At 36.4% G+C, this 15,107-nt stretch overlaps 1 protein-coding gene across 3 annotated transcripts; it reads left to right on the top strand.

Annotated features, from left to right (window-relative positions):
* Positions 1–2,839: 2,839 nt before the first annotated feature.
* On the top strand, positions 2,840–9,417 carry LOC137951921 (protein MODIFIED TRANSPORT TO THE VACUOLE 1-like). Of its 3 annotated transcripts, XR_011112174.1 has the most exons (7): positions 2,840–3,236; positions 5,021–5,262; positions 5,530–6,279; positions 6,479–6,634; positions 7,588–8,568; positions 8,660–8,789; positions 9,059–9,417. XR_011112174.1 is itself a non-coding variant. In XM_068798909.1 (6 exons), the coding sequence occupies exons 2-6, from the start codon at positions 5,056–5,058 to the stop codon at positions 8,699–8,701; spliced, it is 2,136 nt and encodes a 711-aa protein (XP_068655010.1). In that variant the 5' UTR covers positions 2,840–3,236; positions 5,021–5,055; the 3' UTR covers positions 8,702–9,005. The 3 variants fall into 3 exon arrangements, 1 of the variants encoding a protein (XP_068655010.1); XM_068798909.1 differs by lacking the exon at positions 9,059–9,417 and having other exon boundaries at positions 8,660–9,005; XR_011112175.1 differs by lacking the exon at positions 2,840–3,236 and having other exon boundaries at positions 5,199–5,262; positions 5,580–6,279.
* The last annotated feature ends 5,690 nt before the right edge of the window (positions 9,418–15,107 follow it).

The raw sequence follows: 15,107 nt of genomic DNA, 5'->3' as shown, positions 1-15,107 counted from the left end.
TTACATAGTTTAGGCCAGGGTCTGAATTCATTTGAATACCATTGCCATTGGAGACCTCTTCATTTCTCCTTGCTTCTCCCTTTGTCAAAGTCTTGAGAAGCGATTTCTTGAAGTATCTCTGCTTTTGAGACTGAGTGGGAAGACAAAAGGGCAATTCTCAATAGTTCAACAATAGTTGTTCAAAAGCTCACTATCAGTTCAAATAGTTAACGTTTGCTAGATTACTTTGTTGGCATTTGTCCAACCTTCTGTTGAACAATTAGCCAAATGGTTGCTTCAACTTAACTAAAAAAATGTTATGTGTTGAAGAGTTGATATGGAAGAGTTTTACATGACCCTCACAATAAGAAGTCTTACAAAGCAAAAATTATTTTGGAAAGAAGTCTCACAGAAGAGTTTCAGTTAAAAGGTGTTTTAGTTATGTTCAATTGTTTAATTATACTAGGACTTATCTTTAAGTGTTAGACATTAGGTGTAATCGAGATAAGGGCAATTTAATTGTAATTGGATTCTACTACTTTCATTTATTATAAATAGGGGCTCGTGTAGTCAAATTACAATAAGTTAATGAATTTATTTTTTCAAAAATTCTATATGGTATCAGAGCAGGTTCTGCTAGTTGACTCTGTCAACCCACAAAGATATTGTGATCCTTTTTATCTATCATCTCTAGTAGTTTAGGTTCATATTCTATATTTTCTCTCTCTTTCTTGTCCTAATACTTGCTGTGTTCTTGGCATTTGAACCTCCATAATGAGCCTTTCATATTGAAAATTTTATATTGACAGAAATATCTTCAAGTCTAATTTCTAACGCAAAATTAATTTTGGCAATTGGAGTTTCCTACAAAAAGAAATCGATATTTGAAGCAGAAAAGGTGAAACTGCAAGTGAGGTTCGAGCAGTAGCAAAAAACTTAAGCTTTCGAGGCATTTTATACTATCAAGAACAAAATTTTATATGGAGAATTATATATATATAAAATATGTAAGTATATTTTTTTACCTATTCAACCAATTCTCAATCTGAGTTTTCTGGAGGGAGATATCAATTTTGAAAGAGTCAATGATGATGTTGGCCAAAGAAACCAGATTACTCAATTTGGCTATATTATAGAGTAAAAAATATATTAGATTATTTATCTAAAGAGAAGTATATTTTATGAAGGGAAGTTATATTAGGATGAAAGATATTGAAGTCTAGTTTCAAAAGGATAAACTTTTATATCAATCAGATCTATATTTAAGGAGATATTAACAATTGAAGAATCAAAGGTCATGCTACTGAATAAATAGAATCAAGAGGTTATAAAAGAATCAAGAACGTTTTTTTGTGTGTGTCAAATTAAAGTTATTCGATCATCCCAATTGGATTGATCGATCAAGTTAAAGCATGGTCGATCATCCAAAACTTGGCCATATCATGTTATAATGCATGATCGATCATCTCACTTGGATTCATCTATCAATATTATCCAGGCAAGTGAAATTTATATGGAATGATCGATCATCCCACAAGATTGAACTAGCAAACAAAATCTTGCCAGTCGGGGACTTAAAAGATGATCGATCAGAGGAAGTTCATTGATCGATCATACTTGCATTGCATAGCCAGAAGGAATTCTAATTGATCGATCATCCCCAAGTAATGATCATTACCAAGGGATGATTGATCAACTTAACTTTTCAGGACCAACAAGAACATATTGATTAATCAGTCTATCGATTAATAAGTCACATCTTCACACAAAAAGAACCATTATAATTGATTAATCAATCAATCACTTTACAATGATCAATCAATCAAAGGTCTAATTTTTGCAAACGGGCAAAAAATAACTAGTTTGGTTTGGGAAAGTTATTAATAGCCCCACCAAACTGTGCATTGAAAAGTTAATGAGCATTTATTAGCACCTTTGAGCTTTATCCTCAAACTTGAAAAAACTTCTAAAAAGTGTTTCAAACTCACTCACACCACATTGTGCTACTAAAGAAGTGGAAGCTTGGATCTCTCAATGAGAATGAACTCTCCAAGTCAAAGGTGTAAGTTTTTACCTTTCTTTAATTTTACTTTGTGAAAGGTTCATCTAGAACTTATTCAATCTAGATAGAAAGGTCCAACTAGAGTTAGAATCTTTCCAATATGTTGGGGAGATTGTGATTTTAAAAAACGTGTATTGAGGTACACGTGGCTTAAAAAGAGCCAAAATCTTTGTGTAAATTTCAGCTATGAGAGCTTAAAAATAATGGAATTTCCCATGCAAGGGTTCTTGGACTTTGAATACTACTAGGGGAACATTGATAACAAAAATTCTCCCTGTGTTATGGTGTATGAATGTTTATATTGTATTGAAATCACGTATTTGTATGATCTTTTATTTACTAGCATTACATAGTTCTAAATTTGAAATACTCAATTAACCGTCCTCATTAGAAGCTATTTGGGCCAACACTGTGTAGTAGTTCCATAGAGTGCTGAAGAGGAAGGGGGGTGTACACTACCTTTTTAAAACAAGGGGATAGCAAAGTGGGCTAAAAGTCCCTCTCTTGCCATTGTTATGAAAAGGATGAGCAACAACCCCTCCTCCCCCTCTCCTCCCCTGTTTTAAGTGCCATGAGGGGAGAAAGGAGGAGCTTCCACTTTCTTTGTACAAGGGCAGATGAACAAATTTTTTATTTTTATTTTATTTAAAAATCATAATATTTTCGTAATTTAAATGACTAATATATTGGATAAAGAAAAAGAACGACTGCCAGAGCTAGTAAATTTTAGTTGTCATGGAAAATATATTGACAGGGACGAAACGAGTGGTTATTCTCTGACGACGGGATTTATGAGGAAGTAGGCAAATGAAAATACTCTCGTTGTTCCCCTTCCGACTAGGAAACCAGATAATATTTGCTTCACAGTAGGAAATTATGTTACCTTGCGCTCTGATCTCCCTTTCTCCACATACAGACAGAAGGAAGAGGGGAGGTAGGAAGATTCGAGCGTCCTGTCTTCGTTCTCTCTCCACCGACCCACCTTCTCTTTCATTTTCTTTTGCTACTTGCCCCCACGATTGCGTCTGTAATTAGGCTTCTTCATCGATTGTATATTCACCACCAGGCATCTCTCTCCAGCCAAAATTTCCATTTCGGGCATCGGCAGCCTCCAATTCGAAGCAATCGAGCTTCTACAGTTCATCTGTCTCTGGCAGGACACGCTCAAGCTTGTTGATAGGTCCGATCTGAGAAAGTGAGTTCTGTTTGTAGGTTTCTCGAACAATATAATTATAATCCTGATTATTTCTTTTTGATTTCCTGTTTAATTTTTGTTTGAATTTTCTCTCTGAGGAATCCAAGGGGAATCCTTGGCTGAGCACCGAGAATGGGCTCTCCATCTATTTTAGACTGTCGTTCCTTGTTTGAGTATCCACCATGTTATTACGGTTTGGATCTTCTGCAAATGTTGGAACTAGGTAATATCTGGTGACCAGAATGGATGTGTAAATATTTTCTCTGTTATTCATCTAATTAGAACGCTAAGATCTACTAGGCCAATAAGTGAAGTTTTGGAAGTTGAAGAACTACGCTGTTGCCCTTGTAATTCTTGGGTATCCTAAGCCTATGCCGGCAAGCAACTGGGTCATAAAATAGAACATGCAGGAAAGAAAACGCCAATGGGGCGGATGGCTGTTGTGAAGGCAAATACCACAGGATCGCTTTGCATGGTTGACAAACTAGGGTTGGACGGACCCTCTTATGAAAATGGGGATGGTCATAGTTCTTGGTATTTGATTTTTAAAAGGTTTTTAATTCGTTACTCTTATTTATTACTTTTTAGGTTGATAGTTTCTGAGAGATTGTTAAGTAGTGGCTAAAGCTGCTACTAGGGCTTAAGTTTCATTGAAGTTGAGAAAAAAAGCATCAGAAATATGCAAATGCAAATATAAAAAAGAGAAAAAAACACTCACTTCAGTTCTTTATTTTCAATCATTACCCAGTAAGGAATTAGTTTTGCAGTTGCATAATAGATTGAAGTAAAGGAATATTGAAAATGATAATTTTCTATATAAAGGAAGCTTGGCCTATATTATCCTTCCTTTATTTCTTCTTTGTGTGTGTGTGTGTGTGTGTGTATTTTTTTCTGTTTCCTGTCACCGTTCATGAAGAACAAAAGCACCATTGATCTGCTATTGCAAGCTTGGGGCATTTTGGTAAGTGGATGTTATTGACAACCTGAATTAGTAGACATTAAATTTGGTTTAAATAAATATTGGAATGCTGTAGCTCGTTATGTATGCATCCTTGTGCATATGGACTACAGCTAACTGTCTTAGTCGATTTATCAGCAGTATATTTTTTTGTGGATCAGACTATCTCTATTCTAGATCTTCCACTCCTTGTATCCCTTGAAGAATACATCTGATGCTCTGCTCCCTTGAAAACTAATAATTTCCATCTCAAAAGATCAATTCCATTCTCTGGTGGTTTCAAGTGAGGTTACACATCAGGTTGTTCTCTGGTGGTTTCAGGTGGGATTACTGTTCTGGTTATAGAATACTATTTTCTCTTTAAGCTTTGGTACTAGGCTCAAAACAAATTACTGATCTCCTAACTGGATTCAAAGATTGAGGGAATGACTGTTCTTGTATTAATGAAAACTCCTCCCTTTGGTTGGTTTTCATGCATTCCCTGTTGCTAGAGTTAACTTTTAATTTGGAGGCCTTCATGTTGCTGGTTACAAGCTGGGGGACCACAGATTTTGCATTGACTTTCATGCATTACTTATGGCAAGAGAATTTTTAATTTGGACAAATTGCCCCACCAATTAAGAATGGTATGCACCACCACCTATAAATTTTCATCTCTAAACTTGCTTCTATATTCATATTCGATATCTGATTTCCCTTAACTGTTTTCAAAGATTGAGGGAATGACCTTGTCTTTGTAATTTAGATAACACTTGTCCCTCTGATTGATTTTCATGCAGTCTTGATTGAAAGAGTTAGTTTTTTAAGTGGAGGTCTTTGTTTGTAGGATACAAGCCAGGGGGCCAATTTTTTTTGAAAGACATGGACTCTAGCAGGCGAGCTGTTGAGTCATACTGGAGATCTCGGATGATTGATGGTGTAACTTTGGATGAAGATAAGGTAGCTCCTGTTTACAAACTGGAGGAGATCTGTGAGCTTCTCAGGACTTCACATGTCAGTATTGTAAAGGAGGTTTCTGAATTTATATTGAAAAGACTTGATCACAAGAGCCCTATTGTCAAACAAAAGGTACAGCTGATTCTTCTAAAGTAATGCTTTGGGTATCATTTCTTTTTAATTAGAACTGGTTTTTGAATTGAAATAAACTGTACATTTTCATTTTTTTATGTATTTGCAGTGCGGTCAAAGTATTCTTGAAGATTATTTTTTTATTGAAAAAGGATGTCAAAGTCATTTTTTTTAGTGATGATCTTTCTTTCTTTTTTGTAATGTATCATTCAGTTAATTGAGCTATTTACCTACTAGTAATTGTTATGCTGATTTATACTTATGTAGGTACTGAGGCTGATCAAATACTCGGTGGGGAAATCTGGTGTTGAGTACAGGAGGGAGATGCAACGACATTCAACAGCAATAAGGCAATTGTTTCATTACAAGGGCCACTCGGATCCCTTGAAAGGGGATGCTCTTAATAAGGCTGTCCGGGACACTGCACATGAGGCGGTCATTGCAGTCTTTGCTTCAGAAGACAACAAGCCTGCAGCTACGGAAGATATCAATAAGCGTATTAAGGGATTTGGGAACACAAATTTTGAGATGCCAACGGAAGATAAAAAATCATTTCTCAGCGAGGTGGTTGGTCTTGGTAGTGCTTCTCTAAGGCAGGGATTAAGTACCATTACTTCAGCTCATTCTCTGAGGAAAAATGACGCTGGGAGTTACCAGAGTCCAAATCTTCGAAGATCACTGACAAAGGAAATGGATAGGCCTGGTAGATACGAAAGAGAAGAGCATTCTCGAGGAACCTGGGACTCTTCCTCGCTAACTGTGAACATAGCCAGTGGACCGTGGGGACAGGACTTGAGGCCAATTACACAAGAAACGACTAATGGTGAATCAGGGCCTAGTCATTCTGGAGGCAAGAGCCGTGAAGAGAGGCTGTTAGATACCATTGTTACATCTGGTGGTGTACGGTTACAACCCACTCGAGATGCCCTTCAGGTTTTCCTCACTGAGGCACTGAAAGTAGATGCAATCGCTTTAAGTCTTGCACTTGAGATGAAGCTCCAATCCCATATGTGGCAGGTGAGTTTATCAACCATTAGACTGTGATATCCTCTATGATGACGTCTAGTTATTTTTTTTGTATATCCTTCTTTTCGGTGATGTTCCCTGTAAATATTTTTCATCAGCTTTGTTGTATGAGGGCTTTGGATTGCTTTGAATAAAAAAAGGATTATAGTTGACTTTAATTGAATGATCTAACATAAATTGTTTCTATCAGGTACGGATGAAGGCTCTGTGTGTGCTTGATGCAATTCTGAAGAAAAAGGATGATGCACATTTTTCTATTATAGCATCTTTTTTTAGTGAAAAACCAGATACCTTACTTGAATGTTCAGAGACTCCACTGGTGTCTTTGAGGGAAAAAGCAAACAAGGTATGTATCATCTTATTTGGTTTCAGCTATAAGGTTTTCCAACTATATTAACAATGTATTGCTCTTTTGTCCTTAAATAATTACTTACTGGCGAACCTTATGGCTGACTGCATAAATATAGTTCTGCACTGCTGTAAATGTTACCCAAAGTGTCACCTGAAAATAACTATCTCTAGTTAAATTGGTATAATCCGGTTCACTATGTGAGAATGGAGAAGCAGAAGCACTCTTTAGGCAGACATAAAGTTGTGGTTGATTGTCCTTGAATTAAAAGCGATCTCGTTGTGAGCCCACTAAGTGTGTGGATAAAAAAGCTTAGATTTGATTGTTCATAAAGAAAAAGTTACATTTGATTGTTCATTAAAAAAAAGCTTACATTTGATTGTTCATATAAAAAAAAAAACCCTTAGATTTGATTCATGTGCCTTGGTTCATTTTAATGTTCACGGACGAAAGGGGCAAGACACATCAACTATGTGTGGACCCATATAAGGAGCATGCGTGTCATGCGCGTAAAGAGTTAAGACCATTATAAAGAGCATCTATTAGAAAGATTTTAAGTTTAGGTGAGATGTAAGAAACATGCCTTTACTAAACTAAAAAACTTCTTTACAATGTAAGACTTTCTAACCTTTCTACATTGATATTCTATTATTATCCTTCTGATAAAACTACAAGGCTGTCTTGGAAATAAAAGAGGTTATAAATGGTTATTTCCTGTTGTCCATTACCACTACACTTTAATACAATCTACCAAATGATAGAACTGGAAGAAATGCTTGTTGGGCTTGTTTTGTGGGTGAGGTGACTTGGGTCTAGAATCCTTCTTGTCTGGATCATCTACATGCAGGAGAGGCATCTGGATGCTTGCTTGAATGCACCTGCACCCTTAAAGCAATGCATTCACTGTCAAACTTAAGTAACGTGGTTATCTGCTGATATCTGATGATCAGGTCCTGAGCCTTCTCAATGTTGAGCTGTCCTCTGCTAGGAATGAAAATCCATCAGCTGGTAAAGTTGAGGCAGCTACCAGGATTGATATGCCTGACCTGATAGACACAAGTGAACCAGATGATCGGGTGGACAGAAATACTACTGAAAAAATAAATGATCTGAGCGACCTGACAACATCTGTGGCACCAGAGGTGGACAATTTATTTGGGGGCAACTTTACCACTAATGCAAGTGAGAGCAAGGATGATCCTTTTGCAGATGTCTCTTTTCACACAACTGAAGACAGAGAACAAGATGTTGACAACCTCTTTTCTGGATTGATTGTTGATAAGAGTAAGCAGGCTGATGGTATGACTACCAATATGCCTACTAGTAATTCCCACTACAAACATGAATTGCTTGATGTGCTTGGTTCAAACACCAAACATCTTACCCCAGAATCACAAGCAACCAATAAAAATGATGTGAATGAGTTGATGGCTGGTTTATCTCTTAATGCATCTTCAGCTCCACTACAGCAGCAACAAAGTGGGACATTCGCTGGTGTCTTTTCTGAAACTGATCTCTTAAGGCCAACTAATCAATCTTCCCATTCTACCTTTGGTTTGCATAGTAGTCAAAGTGTCAACCTTGATACATCACAGCGAAACCCACTATTTGCTTTGGGTGCGATGCAGTATAATATCCCTTCAAATGTCATGTTTGATCCAGCTTTTGGATCTCAGACCGTAAACTATAACATACTGGGAAGCTTTTTGGCTCAGCAGCAGCTGCTGACTACCATGTCCAATTTCCAGAACCTGGGAAATCATAGTGGTCAAGTGCATCCTGGGCTGAGTCTATCTGCCGGTGGCCATCTAGAAGGCATGTCTTCGCCCCATCCTGACATTTTCAATGTCACAAATAATCAAGCACATAGTCTTACAACTACGGCAAGCAGCATCAAGAAAGAAGATACAAAAGCCTTTGATTTCATCTCGGTATGATCGCTATGATGTTTTTTATAGACATTCCTCCATTGTAATTCTCATACATGAAACACTGACGTTTTGATTCCATCCATCCTTGCAGGAACATTTATCTGCAGCCAGGGATCCAAAAAGAGTGGTTTAAGTTAGCTTACTTGTCTGTTTTTCAGCAGGGGCAGGCTGATACAAAAACCGAGTTATTCTTTTCTTAATAATAGGATGTTAAATCTCAGGTGAGATCGTTAATTTCAGCTGCTTTTTTTGGGTGGCTTTTGCTCATAGCTGTTATCTTAGATGTGGCAGAGTGAAGTAGAGCATAACAGAAAAAAGATTTGATGGAATTTCGTCCTTTTTGTATCATAACATTGAAGAGGCTGTGAATATGTGTTCTAGACACTGATTTGAGTTCGCATTATATTTTTTAAATTGGTTCTTTGGTTTTTTTCTTTTGCTTCTCTTGAGTTCTTTATAATTAGGGGTGGGCATGGTTTCGGTTTTGCAGGGGAACTTGATCCGATCTGACCCCAAAAACTCAAGGATGGGTTTTACATTGCACATTGCAGGTCGAGGATGGTGTGGGAAACAAAACCCCATCCCTTGTGTGCGGATTTATACCTGTAATGTCCTTTAGAAAATATATAAATGACATATAGTTTAATGACTAAAGCCAAGTTTTTAAAGAGGGTGCCCGATCTTGAGGGATACACTTGTCCGATTGGTATGTCGACTCTTCACTTAATGGTATAATAGTATCTGTATCACCAGAATTACATTTTCCCTGTGATTGATAATGAACATGACCACCCTCAAGGGACTCTTACTTGGCATCTATGGCATCAAGTTGATGTTCCCTTATTTGTATCAGCCACGTTTTTATTGTCTTCAACACTACAACCTCCACTAGGGTTTCCTCCTAAAATACTTGACTTAGTGTTGTTTGATTCATACCCTATGTTGTCATTTTATTCTTCATTATTTGTGTCAAACTGTAATCAAAACCAAAGAAAAAAAAATCTATAATCATCATCCAAAAATGGCTTTTGAACCTAAACAGTTCAAGGAGCCAATGGGTCATCTTCTATAAAAATGTAATCAAATTTTATTGAATCATAGTTGACATCATCATTATTCTTATTATATCTTAATGTTGTGTATTTAGAGTCATGTTCTTCATGTTATAATAAAGACAAATAATATCATTTAAGTCATCAATCAAAACAATATCATTTAAATGTGTTATTTTTAAGACTCCATTAATATCAGGTATTCAAGGTTGTGAGAACGAAGAGGAGAAGAAAGAAAGAGAAGAAGAGAAGAGGATCAGAAGAGAGAAGGAGAGAGGACAACTGAGAAAGAGAGGAGAGGATGAGTGGGGGAAGAATTAGGGTTATGGAACTCATCCAAACCCTCCCCCTTAAACTTTATTTATAAAGGATAAAAGTATCAATATTATAAGTATATCCTTCACCCTAGTAGGAGTGAGGAAGAGACAAAAAATATAAATAATTACAATAATAACACCCAAGCTAGCCTATATCTTCTAACACTCCCCCTAAAGCTAGTTGTGAAAAGACATCGTATATCCCCAACATGGTACATGCAGTGGAGAGAACCTTGGAGTTAACTGACTTTGTAAAAATATCAGCAAGTTGTCTATGTGTTGAGACAAAACTTATAATCTTTGCTTGCTATTTTTCTTTCAAAAACTGACAGTCCACCTTGATATACTTAGTTCTCTCATGGAAGACTGGGTTAGAGGTAATGTGGATCGCAACTTGATTGTCCCAATAAAGTTTCATCCTGCATTATTTGTGGAATCCCAACTCTACTAGAAAAGATTTAATCCATAGAAGCCTGTTTACTACATGTGCCATGACTCTATATTCGACTTCTGCATTGGACTTTACAATCACATTTTGTTTTTTACTTTTCCATATAACAAGATTGGCTCCAACTAGAGTACAATATCCTGAAGTGTATTTTCTATCATTTGATGATCTAACCCAATCCGCATTGGCAAAACTTTCAACCTTGAAATGACCATAACAGTTATATAGAAGCCCTTGCCTGGTGCCTTTTTCAAGTACCTAACCACACAGATTGCAAAAGAATTATCTAGTCTAGTCACAGTGAGATAAATAAGTTTTCCAACTAATCTCCGGTACTTGCCCACATCAACGTCTTTTCCTGATCCAACACATAATTTAATATTTGTCTCCATAAGGGTGTTAGCAGGGCGACATCCCATCATTCCTGTTCTTTAAACAAGTCAAGAACATATTTTCTCTGTGATAAGATAATACCATGCCTAGACTGAAGAACCTCAGTACCAAGAAAGTACATAAGGAGTCCCAAATCTCTGGTCTTGAATTCATTGCATATTTTCTGTTTGACTTGACTGATGCTATCAATATCACTTCCTATCAAAATAATATCATCCACGTACACAACAAGAAGTACCACACCTTTCTTAGTATGCTTTACAAACTGGTCCACAGAGCACCATGTGAATCCGAATCGAAGCATTGTGTGACTAAGCTTGTCAAATCAGGCTTACGGAGATTGCTTCAAACCATATAATTATTTTTTTAGGCGGCATACCAACTCCCCATCAACCACATATCCAGGTGGTTGCAACATATAAATTTCCTCCTTGATATCACCATTGAGAAAAACATTCTTCACATATAGCTGGAAAATAAGCCAATGAGAGTTACCAACAAGAGATAATAATAGACGTACGAATTTGTTGGCGACGGGAGAAAAAGTTTTCTTATAATCAATACGATAGCAGTGAGTATAGCCTTTACCACAAGTTGGGCTTTAAGGTGGGTCACAGACCCATCTAGATTCTGTTTTACGAGTGAATTCCCATTTACAACCCATCAATTTTTTTTCCATATGGTAGGGGAAGAAGTCGCCACATCTGATTCTCATAAAAGGCTGTCATCTCTTCATCCATTGTTGCTTTCCATCCTAGATATTGTAGGGCTTCCCTATAAGGCCAAGGAATAACAATAAAAGAAATAGAGGCAAGAAAATGATAGCAAGATGGGGATAATTGATGGGTAGATAAACAATTAGCAATGGGGTGAGAGGTAGATGCTCGTGTGCTTTTGAAGAGCAATCGGTTAGGTATCAAACGGTGGTAAAAAAAAAAAGGGAGGTGAAGATGGAGAACTTACCTCAGAAGGGTCTAAAGACCCCATAGGTGTAGTGTCTGCCAATGCTTCAGGGGGCAGAGCAGGTACATCACATCCATGAGTTGCTGAGTCATCAATCGACACAATAGGTTTAGGAAACTCATTTGATGCAGAAAAACCACGTGGGGGCACCAGTGGAGGAATAAAAGGGATGTTGTTCAAAGAATGTCACATCATTCGAGACAAACAAATTCTTTAGAGAAGAATCGTAACACACATATCCTTTCTGAGTACGAGAGTAACCTAAAAAAGTACATTTAAGTGCCCTGGGATCAAATTTAGTAGTAATGAACAAAATAGGTACACCCAAAAACTCTCAAAGGAAGAGAAAAAGACCCATCATTGTGAAAGAGATGAAAATATGGTATCTTATTGCCAAGCATTGAAGAAGGTAACTTGTTAATAAGATAACAGGCTATAAGGATGGCATGTGGTCAGTAGAAAGGAAGCACATGCATATGTAGTAGAGCATGGTCAACCTCAAGAAGCTTCGTTTAGGGAGGTCTAGTTGCTGGTAGTAGCCATCATATGTTTTACCTTTTGAAGTAGTTCAAACTTTTTGTAGAAATGGTCTTCTTGCCTTTAGTATTTTTAGGAGCCATCGTAGAGCTGAATTCTTGAACAATCTAAACCCTTAAAAAAATTATATCAAGCAACACCCAATCAAGGGTAATCAACTGAGGACTAATCTCTCAATCAAAGAGACACAATAGCAGTCTCAGTAAAGAGCTAATAACACATATCATAGTTGTTTTTATATAGTTCAGATATCAAAGAAATAATAAAGGCCCATTTAGTGTAACAAGGACACGAAATAATTTTCAGCAAGTCCAATCATAAATAAGGAGCATATACAACAAACAATAAGTGTAACTGAGTAAGAAGTTATCAGTAATAATTTGAATAAAGCGCTTGTCAATCTTCTAAAAAAATATTTGAACTCAATGTTGTTGGGTCCGAGAGGTACTGCAAGGATTCATCAAACCAGAGATGGAGACAAGGTATGTAGTTGCTTCTACTATGATCAAGCACTTGAGTCAAGGTATAATATCTATTGCTTCTCGATGGCTGATGTAATTATCTCTCAAAAGGAATCCAAAGATGAAGTTGAGCCACTTCGTTAGATTTAATCTGCAATGGATTCCATTTAAATCAAGAAAGGTTGCTGAAAATAATGATGAGAAGCAAGGTAACTTTCTATCTTGACAATTCTGATTGAGGCAAGATATCTTGCAATCTTGGAACTTACCTATTTCAACACATCAATCATGAAAAAAAAAAAACAATCCAAACAACAAAGATAAATCCAAAAAAAGAAAGATTAAAAAATAAATGTAGACACATAGATGACAGAGGAGATAGAAACATTTTCTAATTTTTATTATGTAAATTATATAAAGAGAGTGAGACATTGGTTCACTAGTCCAATGTTTATTTTTCTCCATGCAAATTATAAAGAACTTATCCACCAGTTGATTGTTTATTTTTCTCCATGCAAATTATAAAGAACTTATCCACCAATTGATTGTTTATTTTTCTCCGTGCAAATTATTAAGAGCATACCCACAAATGGTTTGGTGTCACATATGACGATGGGTGATTCCATGCAAACTGGTTCAACTGGATTTAAGCCCCAATTAAATCGGATACAAACAAAAAAATCAACCAATGAATAGTATTGAAACCTGCTAGTTATTCTTCCTAGTTTAAACTCCTAAGTGCACACTATCCTAAATCTTGATTCTTGATTAATAAAATGAGGATCCTTTTAAAAAGTTAGTCAGTACCTTCAAGTGAGTGGTAATTCTGCTTCGAAGCTTCAACCAACAAATTCAAGCAAACTAAAATTTCCACCTTTTGCCACCTCTACCCCAATATCTCAAGCCTAAAACACCACCACCAAAACAAAAAATCCATCACATTTCCTGGATATTCAGAAGCAAGTCAATAAACAATAATACCATTGACAAAATTTTGCTTTTTACAACAGCATCAACTTCATGAAAGAAAAAAATTGAATTTTCAAAAATGGGGTAAAGAACTTTTATTTTGGGGTGAAATGCAAATGCCTGGAAGAAACAAAAAATATAGTTGAGAAGGTCATAGTTGCAAAAGCCATTGGAATTTTTATTTTATAGAGCGGAAGAATCCATTTTGTTATTAATTAAACTAGAAGAGGGGAAGAGAATGACCGAAAGAAAATAAATCAATTAGTTATTCATCAAAGTTTTATTTGATTCAATGACTAGAGTTAGACGAGGATATATAGCTCGAAGATAAATATATAGATCTATGACGAGTTGTCAATAGATATTTAAACTGCCATTAACTCCAAAATATGGCTTAATTATGTAAACTACCATTAACTTTGAAGTATGGCTTAATGACCACTGACCAACAAATAAAGAACGTTTGTCCATTGCAGTTTTAATGGAGATCGAAGAAAAAGAATGGGAATACAATAACAATTAACATGAATACCAACATAAGAAAATGTACAAAATCAATTGGGTTACCTCTATCCGACTTCTGTCACTTCCGTCGATGACGGAAAAAAAAACATGAGCACCAGCAGTCAGTATATAAAGAATGCAAAAAATCCATTAGTTTACCTCTGTTCGACTCTTCTGTCACTTCCATCGGCGACGAAAACAACAATAACTTGAATACCAACAGATAAAGAATGCAAAAAATCGATTAGCTTACCTGATACCTCTGATCTGTCACTTCCGTTGGCTACGCTTGGTTACAAAAAACTGATTGAGCGATGAAGATCGGAGAGGAAGTAGATCAAAGAGGAGCGTTGAAGAAAAAGAAGATGAAATTAAATAAAAAATCAAAACTTACCTAAATGGGGAGATTGCTGCATGATTATTTCTGGGAAAGATCATATAATCACAAATGAACGAACTTCACAACTGATTTTCTTCCGAACTTTTCGAGCGCCAAATCCACATTTCCTGACTTCTCGAACTCATTGCCACCCGCTATAGTGTCAAATCCCGATTGTCATTTGAAGCATCATTAAGTAATGAGCCAACTCCCAAGCTTCTGAACCGAACCATGGTTCGTTCAAGCTCGCCTCGTTAACTTAAACGTACCTGATCTTGATCTTGAATTCGATTCGAGATCAAGATAAACCGAACTGTCGGAACTTGTCGAGCTCGAGTTATTCGCAAACTATCTCGGTTTGATGCCTCCTCTACTCACACCTTCTTACAAAAAGACCGGAAATGTACATATAGAAGATGGTAACATCCTCTCCATTGCAACCATAGGACCTCTCTTATAAGACCCTTTACTCTTAATAATTCATTACTAGTTCTTCAAATTAAAACAAATCTTATT

The sequence above is a fragment of the Aristolochia californica genome, unplaced genomic scaffold (assembly GCF_029961685.1).
Source record: "Aristolochia californica isolate CCGP_79_NKW_82.1479 unplaced genomic scaffold, dmAriCali1.0.hap1 SCAF_15, whole genome shotgun sequence".
Classification (NCBI taxonomy): Eukaryota; Viridiplantae; Streptophyta; class Magnoliopsida; order Piperales; family Aristolochiaceae; genus Aristolochia; species Aristolochia californica.
The sequence above is the reverse complement of the archived record's forward strand: the minus strand, read 5'-3'. Positions and strand labels throughout refer to the sequence as shown.